This window comes from Pituophis catenifer, unplaced genomic scaffold (assembly GCF_029215685.1).
Source record: "Pituophis catenifer annectens isolate HBS135680 unplaced genomic scaffold, rPitCat1.0.hap2 SCAF_6, whole genome shotgun sequence".
Lineage (NCBI taxonomy): Eukaryota > Metazoa > Chordata > Lepidosauria > Squamata > Colubridae > Pituophis > Pituophis catenifer.
Window position 1 is genome coordinate 42,983,277 of NW_027256886.1, and position 23,961 is coordinate 43,007,237.

Sequence of the window (23,961 nt, forward strand, 5' to 3'; positions counted from 1 at the left end):
GTTTTGGGCTGCAAAGGCTTTCGGCAAAGATGAGAAAAGGCTTTGCAAACGGAGGGAAAGCTTCGATGTTTCAGGCCTTCCCTCCATTTGCAAAGCCTTTTGCTGCAGATCTCATCCAGGCCTCTGTTGGCAGAGAATAGAGGCCTAAAGTACCGTGAGACAAGAGATCAATAGCGTGAGATCTTGCACTGATCTTCTGTGATCATGCAGTATTTTAGGCCTCCATTTTCTGTGTACTCACAAAGACTTGAAGCACCAAAACAGGCCAAGAAAGAGAAAGATCTCTAGATCTTCGCAAGGTGATATCCACAGGCCTAGTGCCTATGAAAATTTGGCGCGGTGGGGGGGGGGGAGGGAATAGGCTGGGCATGTTGCAGAGCCTCTGTGGTCATTCATAAGGGCGAACAACTGCTGTGGTGTGCAACATTTGTAGTTTCGGGAGTTGTTCGTAAATGCTAGGGGGTGCATATCCTGTAACTTCGAACATTCGCTAAGGGAACACTCGTAACCCGGGGATTAACTGTACAATGTGTTTGCGCAAAATACTAAGCTGGTTAATATGGTTTAATGGTGATGATTCAGTATGTCATATGAATACAGCCAGACCCTCAATTTCTCTGAGATTCTGTTAAATGTATTTTTATGGAACTCAGACTGAAATTTTGAAATGCACAAAGTATTGTTTTGGGTATATTGGTCAACATATGCATTATATGTATTACACTCTGGCGGCTTCTGCTTCTCTAACTATGATGGGTCTCTCTTGATCTCCTCTTCTGATCTGTAGATTTTTCTCTCATTTTTTTGTTCTCTTCACAAATTCTTCTCAGTCTTTCTCTGTTCTTGCCAACAATCATAGAACCTTCACATTCTGCTTCATATGGATATTTGTACTCAGGGGTGAAATGCTCCCGGTTCGGACCAGATCGCCTGATCCGGTAGCGATGGTGGCGGGTGGTTCGGAGAACCGGTAGCAAAAATCCCTGCGCCGCCCTCCCCCCCATCATGCCCAGCTGAGCTGCACGATCATCAGAGGCTTTTTTTTTTTACTTTTAAAAGCATTTTTTCTACAACCTCTTCTGACGAAAAGATGGTTTTAAAAGTAAAAAAAAAAAAGCCTCTGATGATCGCATGGCTCAACTGGGATCGTCAGGCTTTTCAAAGCATTTTTTTCTGCAACCTCTTGGCCGAAGAGGCAGGGGTGAAATGCTCCCGGTTCAGACCGGCTCGGGCAAGTAGGTAGCGATGATGGCTGGTGGTTCAGAGAACTGGTAGCAATGGCAGCTGGAAGCTCCGCCCACCTGTCCCATTCCCCGGACTCGGGGAATGCACCATTCCCAGACTCCTACTGCTCACCTTTCTCCCGCAGCTGGCTGTCAGGGAAGGCAAGCGCCCGAAAGGTACCAGAGTCGCTCACTCTCCCGCTCTGGTCCACGCAGCCGGCGCGTGGACCAGAGCGGCTCATTCAAGAGGAGAGTGAGCGACTCCGGTATCTTTCGGGTGCTTGCCTTCCCTGACAGCCAGCTGTGGGAGAAAGGTGAGCAGTAGGATCCGGGGAATGAGGCGGGTGGGCGGAGCCGCAGGAGAAAGAAATTTAAAAAGTTTTCCTACCGGGTTCTGTGGGCATGGCTTGGTGGAAGGGGGTCTTGTGACTGAGTGGGCTTGGCTGTGAGTGACATCGAGTTGGCCACACCCACTCAGTCACAGGACACCCCCCACCAAGCCACGCCCACAGAACCAGTAGGGAAAAAATTTAGATTTCCCCCCTGCGAAGAGGTGGTAAAAAAACTGCTTTGAAAAGTCTCTGACGAGTTGCCTGATCCTCAGAGAGGCTTTTCAAAGCATTAGAAAAAATGCTTTGAAAAGTTAAAAAAAAAAAGCTGGCCACACCCACCGTCACATTACCCCCCCCCCAAAGCCATGCCCACAGAACCGGTAGTAACAAATTTTACATTTCACCCGTTTGTACTTGATGTGAACACTGATATATTTTTATGAAGCATTATTTTTATTGTAAGTATGAATTGCTAAAGTGGTATCTCTAGTCATAGAGGTAAGTGTCTGAATTTATAGAAAGTAATGACAGAGTTTGCACTTGAGGTACCTTCCTTTTTATCAGAGCTCCAAGATCCACAAGTCAGCATCATCTGGGCAAAACTGATGGAACCCTAATTGTGCAGGACAAATGCAATCTTGTCACAGTTATATTATTTTAAATCAGAAACCATCAACTATCTGCTAGAAAAAATCTAAACTATTTGTTCACACCAGTTTAAAATGTTTATTTTGTCTATTGTTACTTGGTGATATTTAGTAATAAATGTTCATTTATAATAAATGTTTAATAAAACAATAAAAGAGACCAATATCATGGAAAATCTGAACAGTTCCAGAAAACATTAAAACAATCACAAGAGGGCTGCCTGCTCTATGCTCCACTCTGTGTTCTTTGTCCTTTGCAAACCAGAAATGAGCAGTGTTTGCCACTTGAATTATTTTTGTGGCCCTATAACCTCCAAAAATTCATCCCAATTCTTCCAAAACACGCCACCAAATATGTGATGCCATTTAGCTTCCTTCTGGCCTGACAAATATGGCCCTAGCTTCTTGTTCTGATGGCAACTGTTTTTTTTTTTTTGTTTGTTTGTTTTTGCTGGGCCTCCAGCATAGCCAGCCAGCAATAGAGCCTTCTTCTTAAGCCTCTCTCTTGGCTCTCTTTATCCTTATTCTTCCAATTGCACCGCTATCTTGGATCTTCTCCCTACTATTATGTAAAAGAGGAGAGGCATTTTATTAGACTCTTATCACTGTTTAGATACCTGCCCTATTAGGGCTTAGGAGATACTACAGAGAGTCCTGACTTGTAACTTGTTTAGTAACCATTTGGTTACAATGGCACTGAAAAAAAGTGATTTATGATTGTTTTTCACACTTACGGCTGTTGCGGCATCCTGATGGTCGTGTGATCAAAATACAGATGCTTGGCAACGGACTCATATTTATGACAGATGGCAGTGTCTCAGAGTCATGTGATCACCTTTTGCAACCTTCTGGGGAAGCCAGATTCACTTATATTACTAACTTAATAATTGCAGTGATTCACCTAACAACTGTCTCGCTTAAAATTTGAGTTCAATTGTGGTCATAAATCAAGGACGACCTGTATTGATTTCTCACCAGATTTTCTGGGGATTGTCCCTCTGGATTAATGGACAAAATTCTCTCCCTGGACTTTCCTTGGCAGGTAGCACTGACATCCTTTCCCAGGTTGGCCTTATTACCTGATAATATTCAGCATCTGATCCGCATCCCAACTCCACCTTCATTGGTAAATCAAAATCTGTGAATGTCTATGGCAGAACAATAAAACCAGGTACAGGCAAGATAGATGTTCTTGACTCCTACATCAATACATTCACCTCTGATTTTTTAGAAAACATCATTAAATCTGCTCCATGGGAACACATATATGCAGAGCCCTCATCTCCAAAACCACATATTAGAACAGCGGTCACCAACTGGTGGTCTGTGGTTCACTGGTGGTCCACGAGAAAATTTTGGTGGTCTGCAGAAAAATTATTTGCATTTTTTATATTGCACTAAATCAGGGGTCCTCAAACTATGGCCCCTGGGACAGATATGTGCAATGAATGTTTGTGTTGCTGTAGAGTCTCCCCCTTTGCGGTCTTATGTGGGTCGGAGGGAGACAGAAATTCTGATTTGGGGTCTGCTTTAGCCTCCTGGTGCTGGCGTTTGGGCGAAGGCTGGAGGAAAGTGCTGCTGGTGGCAAAGAGCCGGAGGGCTTTGTTCCAGTGGGACTACATCATGGCCTGGAACTGGCTGACCATCTCAGCCCGCTAAGCCTCCAGGCACCGGTACCTGCCCTTGCACTCCCACAGGTCTTCCCTTCTGCTTGGAAAGCCTATGCTTTCCAAGCAGTCCTCAGTGAGGTGCTTCTGCTGAGCCTCCTCGGTCAGATCCAATTTGAAATGAGTTGTTTTGCCAACTCTTTCTCATGGTGGCTGCTTAGCTCCAAGAGCTGCTTCCTGTTGGGGCCCTAAGGAGCCCCGGCGGGGAGAGGAGAAGTGGCTGAGAGGGGAGGGGCAAGTAGAGGCTGGTGAGATGCTCCTCAACATGAGTGACATTGAGTTGGCCACACCCACCTAGTCACATAACCACCTAGCCATGGCCACCCAGCAGGTCATTAGGCAGAACATATTAGTGGTCCGCAGGATTTAAAATTATGAATTTAGTGGTCCCTGAGGTCCGAAAGGTTGGTGACCCCTGTATTAGAAAGTGTTGAGTCCTGGGGGTCACAATTAGCAAAGTTGCTAAAGAAAGAACCATAGTGTTTGGATGTGGCTGATAGCTTTACGTATCTTTAAAGAATTAAGAGTTTCTCTAACCACTTTTCTACATTTGTTTGACATGATAAGCTAAAATGTGGTTAGCTAGTTTGCAATTCAGTGTTTTCTGCAGATCCAGTCCCTGTTAAGTATTCTTCACTTGATGTCACATATAGAAGAACTTTCTTGCAAGAGCCCAGTTTATATTGGGACAATCCTAGGTGAAAGTTAGCCACTATCAGACAGCTACAAGAAGCTCTCCAAATCACAGAAGAAGCAGAATAAGATATGTTGCTATAAGAAAAATTTAAAGTCCATTTTAGGAAAATATCTCAAGGCAACATCTCTGAGGGAGATGGGCAGTTAAGAAATAGGAAGTATAAATAAATAACAAGGGTGAGGCTAGCAATAATTTTTCTTCATTTCAGTTGCTCTAGGTTAAACCCAGAGTGCAACTTCAAACATCATATCACTTTATCCGGGTGTGCAGTTTCAATGTTATTTCTCTGTTCCCAATCCATAGAAATTGTAACTAGGTGGATTTCATATTTTTAGCAATATCTCACCTATGGTTTCCTCCTGCAGATGCTCCAATTCCATGCTTTATAACACCCTGTCTTATCTTAATGGATTGAATTGACAATGGATTGAATTGACAATGGATTGAATTGGGTTTAAAAAAAACAACCACCACCAACGGGGAGGGGGATTTAACAACTACAGGATACCTTTGCAATTTCAGGGCCCTATTTCAACAGAGGAAGTGCGAAGCTACTTTTGTTGAGAAACCTTTGAAGTCCCGTTTGCCAAAGGAGGATGTTGCATTAGGCGGGCCCTTGGCGACCTTACGCCGCTGGCCAAGAAAAAGTTCACAAGTTTTCTAAAACTTGTTTCCTTGGAATCCGAGGGCCGCCGGTTGGAAACTGAAGGCACCACTCATGAAAAACAAGTCAAGGAGAAGTCTTCCGTGCGGGGCTGCGGACAAAATGGGGGCGAATGATTCTCGGGAGCTTCCAAACTCCCGGCTCTGGTCTAAAGGTTCGTCGTTGCTTCGGACTCCACGCTCACGTCGTTAAGGAAACCAGCCATTAAGCGTCTCTGCCTCCAGTTGCTCCGGATTGAGGTGGAGTCGCACCAGTCGCACTTTTGGAGGTCAGAGAATAGCCAAGCCGCCCAGAGAGAAAACGAGGGCGCAGAAGGTAAGGAAAGGCCGGGCGGGGATTGGATCAAATCCCAAGGGTAGTGAAACTAATCTCGCGTGCCCAGCCCCTCCTTATGCAGGGCAAATCCGCTATGGGAATTCGCGTCGACCCTCCTTAAAGATCTGGGTCTCCTTTCGCAGGCGCGGCGCCCCCCAGTGTTCGCGGAGCTGCAGCATTAAGTGAGCCTCTTCTATTCCGACGGCGGGAGGGGTGGATGGGTGGGGGGGGGGGTCCATCACCCCCAGTTAACTCCGGCTCGTGAATTTTCCTCAGAAAGAAGTGAGAACGAGGAACAGACGGAGCGACGGGAAGTTGAGACTTTGCGGACGGCTCGCGCGCGCAATCCTCGCTCTCCAGGGCCAAGGAAAGCTGGAGTTGGAGGGGGGGGGGGAGGAATCGCGCGGCGGAGAACTCTCGGAGCCTGGTTGAATCGGAGCTGAACAACAACGCGCCTTGGTCCGGATTGAACCCGCGCGATTCACCGCTACTTCTCTCTCTTCCCCTCATCTATCTATCTATCTATCTATCTATCTATCTATCTATCTATCTATCTATCTATCTATCTATCTATCTATCTATCTATCTATCTATCTATCTATCTATCTATCTATCTATCTATCTATCTATCTATCTATCATCTTCTTCCTTCTCTGTGTGGAAAGGTCGGGAGTGTTATTTCATGAAGCCAGGTTTGCTTAACCCAGGGAGGACTTGCAGCTGTGGTGCAGTTCACTAAGGATTGAGTACAATAGTTTTATGGCGCTGCCAGAGCGGAATAACCCTGGGAAAGGCGCGCTCCTAGGGCAAGCCAAACCCTGTTTTTTCTGCCTTCTCCTCCGGCGCCCGCGGCCCCCTTCCGGTCCTTCTCATTCCCCGAACCTCCTCCCAGGTGGCGAGTCATTTTCCTTTTTCTCTGCAACTTTTGGAAGAATTTGGACGGATGGCAGCGAAGTTGGACCCACCTCCCATCCGGGGCATCTTAATTTAAGGGAGAGGCAGGAAAAATAGAATAGAATAGAATTCTTTATTGGCCAAGTGTGTTTGGACACACAAGGCGTCAGGATGAAGCTGGGGGTTATTTTTAAAAAGGTGCATGGGAAGCTGAGGTAGCCAGGGCTGCACTTTCCTCTGGGTGTTACTTCGGAAGGGAAGGCAGACAAATATTGAACAGGAAATATCCCCCAACAGCCTGTCCGTTAGCATGAACTAAGGACGGCTGGCTGGCTGGGTAGGGAATGTGCAGTGGAGCAACTTGGGTCATATTCATCCCCCATTAATCTGTGACACTGGCACTGGAATACATGGGGTTCCCTCCGCTGGTGGGATTCAAGTAATTTAACAACCGGTTCTCTGCCCTAATGATTTCTTCCAACAACCAGTTTGGCAAACTGCTCAGAAAGTTAACAACCAGTTCTCCCGAAGTGGTGCGAACTGGCTGAATCCCACCGCTGGTTCCCTCCCTCCAAATGTGAAAGTAGAAAAGTACTCTCTCGGAATACTTGTGTTAAGCAGGTATTAAAGGATAGGGTTTCTAACATGTCTCATAAATCTGATAATCTTTTAGTTAAAGTAGGTGACACAGGTGTTTCAAGGACCCAATATCTGTTGAATTATGAGATAATTATTACAATCTAACAGTAACATAGCAACTAAGCATCTGCTAATATGGACCTGCTAAATAAGGGCCTTTCTCCGCCATATTTTACACTGACATTTTTCTTCTACGTCCACAGCTCCTCCACTAACCACTGTACTTTATGTCTGTGTCCTGTTGGTGACTCAGATTGGCAGAAGGGAAAGTAATAGGAAGTATTCAAATGAAGGGGAGTGCAAAGGAACACCTTCTCCCTAATGTTTTGTGGAAACTGCTGTATTTAGGCAAATAGAGAGGGCTTCAACATTTTCCTTCTGAGAAAAAGCTAAAATTCTTTAGGTTTGGAGAAAAAAAAAGTATTGATTGGGAATGTAACTGAGACATAAAAAAATTATACATCAGAGAGAAGGGTTTTTTGTTTCAATCTTCTCTTCAAACACTAGGACCAGGGATCATCCAATGGAACTGATTCAAAGGAGATTTAGAACAGTACCTCCACCTTACACCAGTACTTCTTCATGTAATGTATAGCTATAACATGGAGTTCATGGTGATGGCCACTAACCTGGATTGTCTTAAAAAAGGACTTGATAAATTTAATGAGGATAGATCTGTCAAACCTGTCAAGTGTTACTCAGAGTTACCCCTGATTTCTCCTGCTCCCTAGGATAACTTGCCTCCTAGAGAGCAGGAGAAAGGCATACCTCTGCATTTTCCTTCCAGCACCCAAGAGATGTCTGATTGGCCATTGTAAGAAGCAATATTCTAGATTGAGATGGGCTTTGTCTGATTTTTTCAGACTGTTCGTATATACTTATGGCTTGATTTGGGGAGAAGTGGGTGAGGGGCTTTGGGTTTTTCAACCCTCCCTTTGAGCACTGAAAGTTGAATGTCACCTATCCAATAAAATCCACACTAACCACTTTCCTTATCCTATTTTTGTCCTCATAAGGAAGCTGATGATGTTTGATGTTTCATCTGACTTTTTCCTGGTGGTTGCTGGGTTATACATACTTTATGGTACACACTCCTGCTTTATCATCATCTAGGTTTCCAGTGCTAGTCAGAGGAAGCTTCAAAGAGTATTATATCTAAGTAGAAGTAGCATTGGGCAGAGATTCCTGTAAAGAAAACTGAAGATCCACAAAGGCTTTCCAAGTTGTCCTAGGATTTGGGATTGTGCTGCCTATTCACCCTCTGAAGATGCCTTTTCGAAACCTCACACAACCCGTCTATCACCAACCACCCAGTAACTCACATGGTGACTTACAAGGCTTGTTCGATATGGTGCACGGTTACTTGGGAATCGTGCAACCCAACAGTTTCCCCAAAGGTAAGAATTATAATGATGCAGGAACCATTTCCATATCATCAATAACCATTTTAGTACAGAATGCCATTGGGTTCTTCATAAAACTTGGTCAGCTGTTTGTTTGTTTTTTTCTCATTGTGTGGACGTCTCAGATTAAATGTTGTAAAGAACACACATTTGAGAATTCTTAGGAAAGTCTTAACTATTTGAATACCAAGGTTGATGCCGCCTAGGCAGTGCAAATGGCAGTGAGTTTGCTATGGCACTGTGGGGGAAAGCCAGTTTAACTGTCTTAATGAAACAGTACTGGAAACAAAATACTCAATGCTACCGTGCTGAAATGAGAAAGGTGTTGATTTATTGTACCAGGTTTAACTGGCATTGAAATTCTGAATGGTATGATAATAAGGGTGCTAGGAGGCGGTTAATCCATTTGTATACTTGAGCCTGATAGGTAACTATCATCTACTATTTGTTTATGGTACATTTATTTATTTCACAATATTTCTTTCTTCACATACTGAAAAAGATGAACTAACCTTTGGAGAATGCCCATATTCATTGAAAAATCAATGACTGCTATAATTTTGTTCAGAAAAAATAGTATTAATTTTCAAATAGTTTTAATTAATCCCCTTGCCATCGGTAAGATTTATGTTCGTCAGTAATTTGCTATACATTTTTAATATTTTTCTTTTGAGGAGATGAGTTTAAGGAACATTACTAATGAAAAGCAGTTCTGGACCAACCTTGTTTTTCATTAGAAATAAAATGTAGCCACAGACTTCGGTGGGTGGCAATAGCCTGAATGGATCAGATTGGTCGTCCCAAGAGACATTCATTTTTAGAACATTTTATTATATATCTATTTTTAAATGTGAACGATGTATATTCCATTTTTTTTCTCAATTAAAAATACCTGAAAAATATTTCACTGTTGTCTTCTGGTGGTTTGCTACCACAATTCCAGTTTCTGATACCTCTGAAACCTGAGTTCGGGGGTCAAATGTTTCCGATGCATATTAAAGTGTTGAAACTGTAACATGACTCCACACATAAATTTTGCTTTCCGATCCCTCTGAGAAATAGACTACTATATAGTAGACCTGTCTGTGGCATTCTACATACACGTCTTCCTCCCTGATCTGAACTCGGGATAACCTGTTTTTCCAGCTTACAGTAAAAATAGGCTATTTACAAATAGATTTTTCTTTATGCCAGTTAGAAAATACTTTCTTTTTCTGGTCTAGCTCCAGTGTCAATCAACTCTTCTCAGATTTTTTAAAGTGCAAAGAATCTTGTGTAAATAAGAACAAAGAACCTAACAAGCATTTGATCTGACAACTGTGCAGTCACTTGAAAAAGAGAACAGAAGCAAAAGGTCCACTTGAATTATAGGCAGATGCTAGAAACCGAATTCATAATCTGAAAGTGAAGGACGAAAGGCATAGGGAATTGGCTCACCATGGAGTAGAACTAAATGAAAAAAAACCCACAAGTTTTTTTCTTGTTTCCAAGAATCTTTTTTTACTCATAGGTGGCCCCAGAAGAACAACCACAAAACCTTCCACTTGTTTTCATGCAATTTTGGTTATAAGATTAATGCTGTTTTCTAATAAATTGTGTCAAAGTGTCAAATGAAACTTCTGTGGAAGACTTCAAAAGGGTTAAATGGTATAGTTATCCTAAAATTTACACAATTTGTAATTTAATTGCACAAAATTTGTAATTTAAAATAAGTCCTGCTTTAGGCATGAAAGCCGGCTGGGTGAGTTTCGGCCAGTCTCTCTCTCTCTCACCTCAACTCACTTCATAGGATTGCTAATTGTGCAGAAAATAGGAAGAGGAAAGAGTATTAGAACATTTGGTGCCTTGAGATATTTATAAAAATAATAAAGGCAGGATTTTAAAAAATATAAAATCTAGAATCAGAAAATGCTCCTTTTTATCAATTAAAAGAGCAATAAATATATGAACTATTTTAGAACGGTCTTCTGAAATCTTCAATATTATGGCTGAATGTAAGTGTAAGTGCAATGGCAACGCTCCACTCATTTAATTCTGCCACTGCTGACATGCAACAGGACTGTGTTTTAATAGGAAAAATGGGGCAGTGGGGTGAAGGAGCTATAGCCTCTCCTGGGCTATTTATCAAGGTTGGCTTCCCAGCCCTTTTTTCTTTCTCGTGGCTTTGATTCCAGAAGTGAAGAATGTGAAATTGACCACTACTGAATAAGCTGGAGGAAGTGGTGTCTTGTTTCTTTTCTTAAAAAATATTTCTGTGGTACTTTTAACATTTTAATAGGATATTTTAATAGAAAGCAGAATAAAAAACATATTTTTATTAAGAATATTCCAGGGTTAAACACCTGAGAGAAATAAAAGTCTGTATCTGATACAGTGGAGAGAGAGTTCCTAGCAAGGCCTAAAGCACCTGTAGCCTAACCTAGGGGGACACGGTTGCTCAGTGGCTAAGACGCTGAGCTTGTCGATCAGAAAGGTTGGCAGTTCGGCAGTTGGAATCCCTAGTGTTGCATAATGGAGTGAGCTCCCGTTACTTGCCCCAGCTTCTGTCAACCTAGCAGTTTGAAAGCACGTAAAAAATGCAAATAGAAAAATAGGGACCACCTTGGTGGGAAGGTAACAGCGTTCCATGCGCCTTTGACGTTTAGCCGGCCACATGACCATGGAATTGTCATCAGACAGCGCTGGCTCTTCATCTTAGAAACGGAGATGAGCATCGCCTCCTAGAGTCGGGAATGACTAGCACATATGTGCGAGGGGAACCTTTACCTTATCCTCTACAGCCCTCTCCCTTGAATCAGATATTTCAGGCCCCTGAAAAAAAATTAACATAGGATAAGGTTTTTTTTACATTTTGTGTCTGCACAAGATTTAAATACAATACCACTATTTGAACAGCGTTTCAAAATAAATTAGAAACTTAGTATAGATCTCTTCAAAGCTTATAGAGATGGCTTTGCAGTGTCTCCTTCCTCTTACTAGCCCAAAGTCTGTGCTTTGAACTATCCTGATTTCTAAGGCAGCCAACATGCTGTTCATTCAGATGTTTAACCTGAAATGCACTAGTAACTACAGCATGCTTAATTATAGTCAAGTTGTTTTCTATCCATATTGAATTGAAGCTCAGTTGAAGCACTGCACAGTTTTAGCTTTAACACATTGTACACAACACCCTCCATTGTATACAAAGGTAGGACAGAAAGAGGATTACATAGTATGAGAATGGCTGTATCAGTTTGACCCTAAGGAGGCTGCTTCATTCTTTAGAATAATGAGGCAGGCCCTGAGGCTATGATTTCTTATCTTGAATATAATGCTTCTTGTGATGCAACTCAAAATGTTAAGATCCTTTTGACAATAGTGTTGCATGTTAAATTGTATTTAGATTGCAGACAACTTGATAATCTAACCCTTGTGTCCTTCCTGAAAGTTATTGCTTCTTTCTCTTTTGAGGTTAGAGAAAATTCTTTAAGCTTCTGTGTTTAGTCTCTTGCAGTTAAAAGGGTTGAGAATAATAGCTAATGAAAGTTGAGAGTCTTCTTCTAATTATTGTTCTTCTGGACCTTCAATCATTGAGTATGAAATTACAAATTAGTTAGATATAAGTAACTTTAAAGGCCCACGGTGCAATATTTTGCTTTGAAGAATAGCCATCTATTCCCTTCTTAGTTGTTGGTCTCTGTGTTTTATTACTTCTCTTTAATTATTAAATAGCAAGCAGCTATTTAAGAAATATATACTCTTAGTTTATCTTACCCTTTAAAAATGAATCTAAGGTCAGCAGGCGCATTGAGCAACAGTGTATTTGTTGTATTTAACAGTTATCTTTCCATGAAGGCACCAGTTCTTTTATTCTTAAGAATGCTAGGTTTGCTTGGATATCAGGTGTCAGGTAAAATATATGTATGGTGGCTTTTCCTGCCAGGATGTTTCTATTGGCAATTTTACACAATCATAAAATGATTCCTTAGGCAGAGTTTGCCTGTGAAGCACTAGACCTAGGCAGTAGGTATTCTAATCAACAAGGCCACATAATTGCCAGAATCCAGCTCTTTCTTAGCTGTTTAGCCATTCTGTCAGTCACAGACCTTTGTTATTGTGGCTATTTTTTTAACTTTATCTTTGACTAACACCAGATACAGTGTCTGGAGAAAGTGTGTGTGTGTGTGTGTGTGTGTGTGTGTGTGTATGTATGTATGTATGTATGTATGTATGTATGTATGTATGTATATATTTTCAATTAAATGTAAAAAATGTTCCTATCCCTGGAAAGGGAGATAGATAATAGGCTGTGGAGAGCTGAGGATGATATGAAGATTGTTTTGAAGTCCATTTTCACATTGGCAGTTGCTGTGCTTTTCATTAAAGGCTTGAGTACCAACATTTTTATTTATTGTAAAGGAGCTGTTCCAGTTCAGTCAATCATTAATTTTTTGTTTAACCACCAGGCAGCTTTTTCTAAATGCAGAATAAAGAAATTAGTTAGAGTAGGTGGAGGGAAACCAGCATATTAAGATGAGAAAAGAGATACAGAAGTGACATGGTAAAGGAAGGGTGGTGCCTTTTCAGACAACTCTTAACAGGGTCTCTAATTATCAACATTCTATGCTATAAAACTTTCCAATTTGTTTTAGAATCATGTCCCCTGACCTATCAGTGCTCACTGTATGTTTGGATAATTTGTATACACACTGTACATGGCTTTTTGTTATCTTTTATCATGTGAGTTTTTAAAACGTTCAGTTGTTTTTCTAGTTGCCATTGTTTAGAGCTATGAATTAAATAGAACCCAGCAGTCCCCCCTCCCCCGTCTTAAATTTAACTCTTTGGAGTATTTCTTTTTCTTTGAAAAGTGCAATACTATACATTTAGCCTTATGAAAAATACATCTGTGAATTATAGCTCAATATTTTGATTTACTGTTTCCTTCTACATCTCTTTTTTATAAGATCACTCAGCTGACTCATATTTTGGATCACATTCCAGTAAGACACAAGTTTGATAATACTAAAGTTTAACCAGTTTCTCTAGTTTGTACATTTGGATTTTTTGTTTTCCTTTCTCCCTCCGTTAAAATATATCACATTTGTCAGTGTAATATAATTCTGTAGATTATAGATTAACGTATCAGTGCATTTAGTTTTAAATCATGCCATTGTGCCATATCTACTTAAGTTTGCTTAATTTATTCTAAATTTTCCACAGTTAGAATGGGGTTTAGAATAAAGTTTTCTTGAAGATTTGAAAGTTTAATGAAGGGCAGTTTAGAGGTCCATAGGTTTTTTTTTTTTTTTTTTACTAAGGTAAGTAACTCATCCTGTTTTCACTTAAGGAAATACTAATTTTTAATGGTAATTGCCGATAAAAAAATTTCAAATTAACATTGCCATTATGATAACTGATCATCATGATAATATAAAAACATGAGATAAACCTTAGTTATATTGTGATACCCACATACACAAATAAAATTTGATAGCTATATATTATGTATCGTATTTATGTAGTATCACATAGTATAATATTAGTTAATATATAAAAATGTCTATAAGTTGGTAATAACAGATGCTACAATTTTATCCTATATTTAAAGTTTATGTTAAATATAAAAGTAGAAAAACTAAACAATTGGAGATAATAAACAATGATATAAATGCATGGATGTGACATTTATTTGATTGAATTAACCAAGAAATCAAAATTCATTTGCATTCCCAGATAAAAGTGACACATGAAATAGCAGCAGAACAGTAAAGAGAATCAGTTCGGTCTGGTGGTTAAGGCACCAGAGTAGAAAACAGGAGACTATGCATTTGTCCCATTTTAGCCATGAAAGCCAGCTTGGGTAACTTTGGGCCAGTCATTCTCTTTAAGCCCAACTCCATCTCATTGAATTGTTGTGGGGAAAATAGGACGAGAAAGGTGTGTTGGGTATGTTTGCTGCCTTGACTTATTTGTAAAAATAATAAAGGCATCATATAAAATAAATAATAAATAAGGAATAGAAATAAATTATTACTGTGTCTGTAAAATTTGTCCATCCACTTCATCTACTGATTGTTTGCAAGTTTTGCATTGCAATAATGCAAATTTAACCACAAATATGTTACTTTAGAATATTTAATAAGATATATTAAACATACAATGCATCCAGATAATCAAGTAATGTCTTAAATAATGATTCTATCTGACAATCGCTGCAATCTCTATAAAAGTTACAGAATAGCATGACATGGACCAATGAGAAAATTTAAACTGTTAACTCTGAATTCATTTGCTTAAATATAAATGAAACAGTGAAGACATTGAAGACAGTTATCTTCAGTTAAGCCAAGATTAATTATCCTGCTAATTTATTTCTGTTATCCTGCTAAACTGTCTCTGCTAAGTTATCCCTGCTATCCTGCTAAGCCAGTTATCCTCCTCAGCCAAAAGCAATATGAATAAGCATAAAGACAGTTTCTTGTCTGCATTCATTCCTTGGATGACCTATAAAATCATTTTAATTGATGAGAAGTTGAACCTCCAAATGTGGTTTCTTCATATTCTACTACCAGGAATGATCAGTCTTTGATTGGTTCCTACTAATCCTATTAAGTGAACCAAAGCCTACATCAGTTCAGTATCCTATGTATCAGAAACAGAAATTCAGTTAGCATAGGAGCTCTCCCAGTGCAGAGCACAGTAGGAAGAAGCTGCTTTAGCAGGAGCTAGATTCTGAATGAAGAGAGGTAAGATTTCTTCTCTGCCTCTTTCTGGTTTTTATTGCCATGATCCACACATCATATTTCTTCTTCATGAATAGGAGCCATAACCTTATCTAATATGCTGTCACCTGAACATTGTACCATCAGACTACAGTATTCCATTGTTCCTAGAATTTAAGAGGGGAATTCTTTGACATTTCCAATATTGTGATCCAATGTTGAGTAGAATATCCCCTGTGTGATAGTCAGAGCTATCAGCCTCCTATAGCTTTCCTTGACATTGTACATACATATTATACTAGGACTAACAATAAAGCCTTTATTATTTTGATAAATAACTCAAAGCACCTCTTTGGAAACGTTCCTTCCCTTTTTGCCTCAAAGCCACCCTCTTTACTCTCTACATCTAACTCTAGTGGCTATATATCTCATTGCAAAAATTGCAGAGTAACTTTTCATTTTGAAAGTGATCAGCTACCATTATTAAGACTTTTCACTTCCATAAGAAGTAAATAGAGCCACCAGAAATCTCTTAAGAATAAGAAAATGCCATTGGAGGGTATCTTAGATCAATGTGGATATATAAGTTGACTTTAGCCACAAATCAATTTTTGAAGTCCCACAAGTTACCCAACTGAATTGGTTTCAAATGATCTTGAAATAATCTCAATTTTTCAAAGTCTCATTAGTTTTGCTCAAAAATATATTTAACCTTCTCCTACCTCTTCTTAATACCAATCCACTAAGAGATCCAAACCCTGTTATGATAAGGAATGTACAGCCAGGACAGTGCTAGCATATAGGATGGCCAGAACAACTAATGATTTTAATACCTGTGATTTTTTTAAACACATAAATATTATAGGCGAATGAAGGAAAAAACAAGTTTGTACTAAAGTTCTGAGTCAGGAGGTTATATGTGTTTATGGCTATGTTTTGCCTATTTATATCCTTTTATTTGTGCCAATTTTTTTCATGTGTCCATGTCTTATGTCTATACTGTTACTTGTTTCCTTGTACTTTGCAAGGAAGTAAAAGACCAGCGGAGCTATCCCTATAGAAATTATTTGTAAGAGCTAAAGGTAAGCAAGCTCACAGCAGCCTTCTGTAAGAAATCAGGTTGGCTTCCTTCATGTTCCTAGGAGGCAAGGAGAGCCATTTCCAATGCTTTGCTGGTATGAAGCAGAATATGCTGCCCTTTAGTTATCTGAGTTTAAGAGGTTTTTAAAGAAAAGTTTCTTGAACAAAAAAAAAATTGTTTCCCTTTTCCTATTCTGTCCTATGTTATGGTAAAGCAACAAGTAATTTGATGCTAGGCTCCAAAACCCAAGAAAGATATGCAGAGTTACTTCTACTACACTGTAAGCAGTTTCCTTTATTGTTCCTTACCTATAGATAGAAATCTTGCCAAACTAAAGCAATTACTTGCATCATTAAAGACCTATCTGAGAACTTCAAGGGAGCAGCTATCTTGACCCTCTTTCTCCCAACCAAACTATTTAAGCTTCATGGTTTCTTGGTCCTCTGGAATGCAGCCCCTCACTCCTGGGATTCCAGACTACATTCCATCATTTGATTTCCTCTGTGGGATAGAGCCTGCATTCAAACAGAGATATCTTTTTAACATTATTTTACTGATTTATCTTAAATGCTTAGGATGCAATGCTCAAACTCTCTTGTACAAAGAAGTCTACAGAAGCTTCAATCCCAGCAAAAATGTTGTTTGCCAAATGCAAACTGTGCTCCTGCAAATCAGAAGCTTGCTTTTCTTTTTATAAAAAGAACTACTTCTCATTCTTTGTAAAACACTTTATGTGCTTTCTTCAGTGCTTTCTTTACTTGTCACAAGAGATCTTAGTAAATCTAACTCATTTAAATTTATATTGTATCTAAGTCATTTAAATTAAATCTAATTCCGTTACTGGTAAATTTATTTGTATGTTATATAGAGTGCCTTTCAGAGGAGTTCCCAAGGTAGCATTAAGAAAACCCAGATCATAAGGGAAAGTTGGGACAATGCATTAAAAGGAAACAAAACCAAAAATGTTTGTTATGGGTAAACAAGGGAGATATTTATGCAAATAAAGTGAGTTTTACTGGAAGTACAAACAGCTGAGAGAGGGCTGGAAAACTACAAAAAGATTTTAATGCTCAGAGGCTACATTTCAAGATGAGAGGTTTTTTGATAAAGGATGGCAGCATCAATTCTCACACAATATACAATTATGAAAATAAAATGTGCTGAGGCATCAATCTGCCTGATAGGTATGCTTCCAAACCTGAAAAGCATTTAATACAATTGCTACACACTTTTTTTTCTTTTTACGACTCTGTAATCTCTTGCTTTGGGGTGGAGTCAGGGTACCTATTGGAGCTGAGCATCTACTGGCCAGATGCCCTTCCTGATGCCTACATAGAGTTCGCAGCAGATACTTTCTCTTTGCACCTTGATAGAGAAACATCTATCACTGTGTAGGATTGAACGCTAAACCTTCTGAGTGCTTAGAAGGTTTGAGTGCGAGTGCTGAGTGGGAGTCGAGCATTTTCAGCTCTAGGCCACTATGCTGCTCCCTATTGCTACATGGTTTTTTTTTTTTTTAAATCCCATATTCTCTTGGATATTCTTTCTGAACCCTGGGGATTTTTGTGTCAAATGTTTACTTCAGACTAAATCATATATTTTAACAAGCAAAAACCACACTTATGCTAAGCATTTTTAATATCTGAAAATTAGTACATGCTGTCATTTTGGTCATGAAACATATAGGTCATAAACTGCCTTATAATTTAAAAAAATAAATAAAGGCCTACTGCAAAACTCTTAGAGCCAGCTACTGTTGTTTTTACCAGCTACTCATGATTAGATAGAATAATGGAAACTTTCAGATCTGCAGATTGGTTCTTCTCTGGTGCAGAGTAGCAGTTCATTGATTACTATATGGATATATTGTAATCTTATAATTTTCAGATGACTTCCTTGTAGATGTACCCAATCCCCATGTAGTGTTCATCTGCACTGCGTTGCTCAGCAGCTTGGTCAAATATTTGTTATGGTTATTTTCTATTGCAGTTGGTCTATTCCTTCAGATCACTTCAAGCTGATAACCTTTAAAACAGAGAACATTTGCAAAACATGTAGTATTGCACCACTCTGATTGTGGAATATCTGGATGATACAATTAAATCCAGTTACCTGAACTTTCTTGTTCCTGGAACTAAACTTTATGTGTTCTAAGACTTTCTAAGGTTTCCAGAAGCCCATGGGCAAAGGATCATGAGATTCTTCCTGCATCCCATGCCATTGTAATCTTTTCTTTTCTGGCCATTTAAGTTAGTGGTACACCAAACAGAAATATGTGGGAAAGTCAAAATATTGAAAACTTCTAGGCATTATTTTCATTTAATTGTCTTGAATTAAAAATGTCTTCACTCTTTTAAAAATGCTATATTTTCCATACATATATGCAGTAGTAAATTGGCTTTGGAGAAAGGGAGCTGGAGAAATGACATTTTCAGCCTGGTGGCCCAGAATACAGACAGGAATTTTTCAACAAATCCAGATTTTGGATTGTCTATAAATGTTAATAAATAAATGATAGCATTTTTCATCAACCTCTCTGTGCTTCTCCCTAGATCTCCTGACATACGTGATCAAGAATCCAGATTTCCTTCGAAACCAGACAGTGTATCAAGAGGTGAGTAGAGTGTAATCCTTGTGATTAATGAAAATGTAGAAATGTCTAAAACTTGATATGCTGAGGCCTCCTTGTCCTTTGCTAGATGATAGATCTAGTTAATTGATTGAGACTTGAAAATAACACTCTTGCTGCTTAGTGGGGATTTTTTAGGCAGTAAAAGTAATAAAACAAGATGGTATCTGAGGTAAATCCAATGGAATATGCCCACTCCTGGAGGCAGTCTTCTGTTTAGTCTTCTATCCTTCTCTCTGTATTATGAAGTAGACAAGCATCTACAGATTAACTCTCTCTTGCTTCCCTCCATGTCTAGATGCTCAAGTATGAGACGGGCTTCCTAGTTTGTACTGTCATTGGTCTTCTGTTCATTGTCCTTGTGCCACTAGTGGGCTTCTATTTCTGTTGCTGCCGCTGCTGTGGACACTGTGGAGGTTTCATGTACCAGAAACAGAATAAGCACACTGCCTGCAAGAGACGGACTCTTTTTTGCTTTCTGCTGGGTATCACTGCTGTTGTTCTGTAAGTTTCATCCTATGGAGAATAACAGAATGAGCATGTGGCATTGTGACTACTGTATGGGCTTTTACTTATCTTTATAGTCTCTGATTTAAAGTAGCTATTCCTGCACCACTGCATTGGTTTACATTGACAGAGAATTGTGTAGCACCTTAAAGTTTATAGTTGTATCTCATTACAGTGATCCATGAAAGATGAAGTTATAATAAATTGATTACTCTTTAAGATGCTTCTTGTTGATTTTGCAACCTGACCGACATTCTGGAAATACACTGAAATCAGATTCTTTGATTTGTATGGATAGTACTAACACAGCAGATATTCCTAATATAATTTGCAGAGTGGCTGAAGGACAGAGTTAACTGAGATGTGATCCAGTTCTTTTGTCTCCTTGGCAAGTCTGTCAGGATTGTTTGTGCTTGGGGAATGGTTTCCTGAAAGTTGGGCCTAGGATGGGATGGGCCAAGTGGGGAAGCACTAAAGGAAATGACCATGTTGGGAGAGCAGATTCCACTGTGTGGGACTAAACAGTTACAAACTTGCTCTATGGCCAGAGTGCAACCATGTGATAGCAGCCTGGAATATTCCTAGTAATGCTTGATTTTGCCAAAACTCCCTTCAGCACTTCTTTTCAGAAACAAGCACATTGTTAAAACATAAATATGCCCTTGAGCATGTGTGGACTGCACACCCACCCTTATTTTTCCTTACAGAAATTCCCACACATTAGAGAGAACTCTTAGTATATAATTTGTTTCCATGCTATTCCCAGAAGGACACAAAGATCAAAGTTAGTCATAATGTATTTTTGTTAATTAGTTTACTTTACTTTATTGTCATTGCACCTCGTACAACGAAATTAAATGCCATCTTCAGTGTACATTATAACTATAAAAATAAAACACAAACACATATCCTTCACATTCTATACAATTGAATTGAAAACCCCTGATATTGCATTAATATTGCACTATACAGTAGAATTCAATATGGTTACTGCCCTGGGATAAAAGCTGTTTTTCAGCCTATTTGTCCTTGTTTTTATTTTCCTGTACCGTCTGCCAGATGGTAATAGTTCAAAAAAAGGGTGCCCAGGATGAGATGGATCTTTAAGACTGTTTTGAACTTTCTTAAGGTAGCAGAAGCTGTAAAGCTCTTCCAAAGAGGGGAAAGGGCAACCAATGATCCTCTGGGCAATGACGTTAACCCTCTGGAGTGCTGTCCTATCTGCCACTGTGCAATTGGCAAACCATACACAGGTGCAGTAAGTTAAAATACTCTCTATGGTGCAAGGGTAGAAGGCCACCAGCGGTTTTTCATTCAGTTGTTGTTACCTGAGAAGTCTCAGGTAGTATAATCTCTGCTGGGCCCTTTTGACCAGTGCTGCAATGTGAGTGCTCCAGGTCAGGTCCTCTTTTATGCTAACACCCAGAAACTTAAAACTGGCCACTTACTCCATTCGGTCTCCATTGATAAGCAAGGGCTGGATGTCTGATCTGTTTCTTCTATAGTCCACTATAAGCTCCTTGGTCTTACTGGTGTTAAGGACCAAATTATTGTCTCCACACCACGAAAGCAACCGGTCCACCTTATCTCGATAGGCAGACTCATCCCCTCCCCAGAGATGAGTCCCACTACTGTTGTACCATCTGCAAATTTAGTAATAATAGTGTGAGTGGGAATGCAGTCATGCACATAAAGAGTATAGAGTAAGGGACTCAACATGCAATCCTGTGGTGTACCAGTGTTAAGAATAAGGGCTGAAGAAATATGATTACCTAATCTGACCCTCTGAGAGTGGCCAGACAGGAAATCCATAATCCAAAGGCAGAATGCAGACAGGATAATGCAGACACAGGATTACACAGAGATAGTGCATGGCATTGTTAACCACAAGTGAATTGATGGGGTTAGAGACAGCAGGTGCTACAGAATTAAAAAAATACATTGACAAATTATCTAACTAGGGGATTCCAAGCTGAAATCACACTATGATTCTGTAATGTTAGAGAGAATACAAGGCATTAAGTGCTGACTCTGAATTATACTTATTTTTTCCTTATATTATGCCCAGCTTCACACATAATGTTAAGGTATTTTTTAAAAATGTATTGTTGAATATAATAAACTAGCTCATAGGTAATGTTAAGGCAGAATTGGTGGCTTCATACATCATGCAAAGCCAAAAAACCCTCAACTCATTTACATCTAAACATTTTACAAGATTTGTATCCCCATAACTTTTCAAATACTTAACGCAAGATCAATGTCTAAGTAAATTTTTATTTATTCACCCACTCACTCACTGCATTTATATCTTGCCCCAGTTGGACAAGACCTCAACATACTACTATGTTTGCAGCCTGTTGAATGATGTTACTAGTTGTCCTTCACAGTTTTGTTCTTCTCTTTTTTTACTTCTTCTGCTAAAGGGCTGGAGATATATGTGCGTATGTCAGCAACCAACGAATATCTCAGGGTCTAGGGAAAGGTTTTGTCATTTTCAACAATACAGTGAGCAACCTGAATGTTTATCTGAAGTCTATACCTCAGGTAAATGTGACATACTCTATATTATATCTTTACTGCTCTATTTTATCCTGTGTATCAGTCCCAGTTGCCATCTTAGTTTTTAGTATCAAAAAAGTGGTTGTCGAGCTTTATCTCCAATGAGACCATGCCAAAATTGGAGAGCAGTTAGTCAGATGGCCGTGCTCCATACTTCAGGACAGGAGGGCATTTAGATAGGACTTCTAAAGATGACTATAATGCACAAGTTACACTTCTCCTTTCAGAAGGTGTGGCCCCAAGTTGTGAAGGGCTTCATTGGTTGGTATCAACTCTTTTTACTTGAAATGAACTAGCGCAGGAAACATATGGCCATAATGTCCAATCCAATTATTCATCTAGCTGCTGTATTCTGTACTAATGGATATTTCTAGACTATCTTCAAAATTAGCCACATCTCTTTCCCTCTTCCTCCCTTCCTCCCTCCCTCTCTCCTTTACCTCCAGAAACCAAATATTGTATTTATTTTGTGTATCATATTTTTTTCAGTGACAAAAAACTCACAGGACATAGGATAGTTCCTTAGAAGTAGTCCACTAAGATCTTCAACAAATATTGTTGCAGGGCAATATAGGACCTATTTTCTAAGCGCGCTATCTTTCAGTCTTTGATTTTTATATAATGACTCTTTTGTTCAACAATTCTGATGGTTAAAGCAACTTTGCCAACTGAATCTATATACAAATAGTCAATTTATGACTTTATATCTGGCAAACATACAGGAGGGCATTTTGGTACAATAAAAATATTTTAATACTGTTGTGTTCAAATTGTATATGACATCCTACGTTTTTCCTCATAATCTCCATGAATCCTGAGTTCAGGATTTCAGTTTTGTGTGCTATCTTCTCTGCTAAAATGGGATTTTATTTCATCTCTCCCACAGGAGATTAATGAAATCGTCAACTCTAGTAAAGTGCCATTGGAGGAGGTCAATAGTAGCTTGTCGAGTAAGTTTATGCCTTGGGTACAATTTGGGGGGGGGGGGAAGACATATGCAGTCTTTAATGAAAGAAAGTAAAAGATGGGATTCACAATGACATAATGGAAATGCCTCAAATTGTGAAATGTCATTGTTGTACTGCATCCTATAATTACAGATTAGGAAAATACCTCTGAATGTTTCCATTCTAGAGAAATAGGAGGCAAGAGCATTATGAGTTGTACAAAATAAAGGTGCGATATAAATATTTATTGTTATTTTTGAGTGCATGAGTCCACAAACTTTTTTAGGTCAACTGATGTGAATCATATCATTTCTTGCGGAGCTTGTGTGTTTAAAGTGAAGAAAAAATGGGTATGGTCAAATCAGAAAGTATACCCAAAAACATATTTCTATTTGCACATTTCTGTCCATCCATTCTAAAAATTTTAAATGGCCATGGGGTCTTACAGGGAAAGGACACTGGAAAAAGTATTTTTGTTAATAACTTTGTGTTGATGCTTTCCTTCTTTGCAGATATTGGTGATACTTTGGGGAGCAAGATTAAGGATGAACTAGGTGGACGAGCAAACAAAGTATTAGACACAACTGAGCAGCTTCTTCAAGGTATTGCAAGAGAGACTGGATTGGGAAATGATATTGGGATATAATAGTAGAGTAGAAGCACAGATACATTGGTAATAGAGGGCAGCTCAGAAGTTGAAGGGACTTTTACAGAAAGTTCTCATGAAAAAACCCTAGACTTTGTTATAGTTCCAGAGACAAGTGATTTGCCAACTTCATCATAAGAGATGCTATGACAAGAAAAAAAGTTCTTGTTTTTCCCTCCAGAGCAAAATCATTGGAACGAAACTGCTGTAGACCTATTGATCAACTCCATTCTGTTTTATACGTTTGAGGGGTAATTCCCTGTGGACAAAATCAGTGCCAGCCTTTTGAGATAGACCAGTTCAAGAAACAGACATTAAAGGGATTCTAGGAATGTCGTTTATTGTTATATAGGATTTAATAACAGAATCTTGATAGCCTGTCCAAGTCTCTTTCTGTCCCATCT

The 23,961-nt window shown here is 39.3% G+C and overlaps 1 protein-coding gene across 1 annotated transcript in view; it reads left to right on the forward strand.

The window, feature by feature from the left end:
* Nucleotides 1–8,249: 8,249 nt before the first annotated feature.
* LOC139318535 (prominin-1-A-like) overlaps nucleotides 8,250–23,961 on the forward strand; it is a 35,299-nt gene continuing 19,587 nt past the window's right edge. Inside the window, exons 1-6 of the mRNA XM_070946011.1 lie at nucleotides 8,250–8,475; nucleotides 18,819–18,880; nucleotides 19,194–19,399; nucleotides 21,829–21,949; nucleotides 22,851–22,914; nucleotides 23,424–23,513. Of these exons, the coding sequence (XP_070802112.1) occupies nucleotides 8,346–8,475; nucleotides 18,819–18,880; nucleotides 19,194–19,399; nucleotides 21,829–21,949; nucleotides 22,851–22,914; nucleotides 23,424–23,513 (673 nt within the window). The 5' untranslated portion in view covers nucleotides 8,250–8,345. The remainder of the gene's footprint in view (nucleotides 8,476–18,818; nucleotides 18,881–19,193; nucleotides 19,400–21,828; nucleotides 21,950–22,850; nucleotides 22,915–23,423; nucleotides 23,514–23,961) is intronic.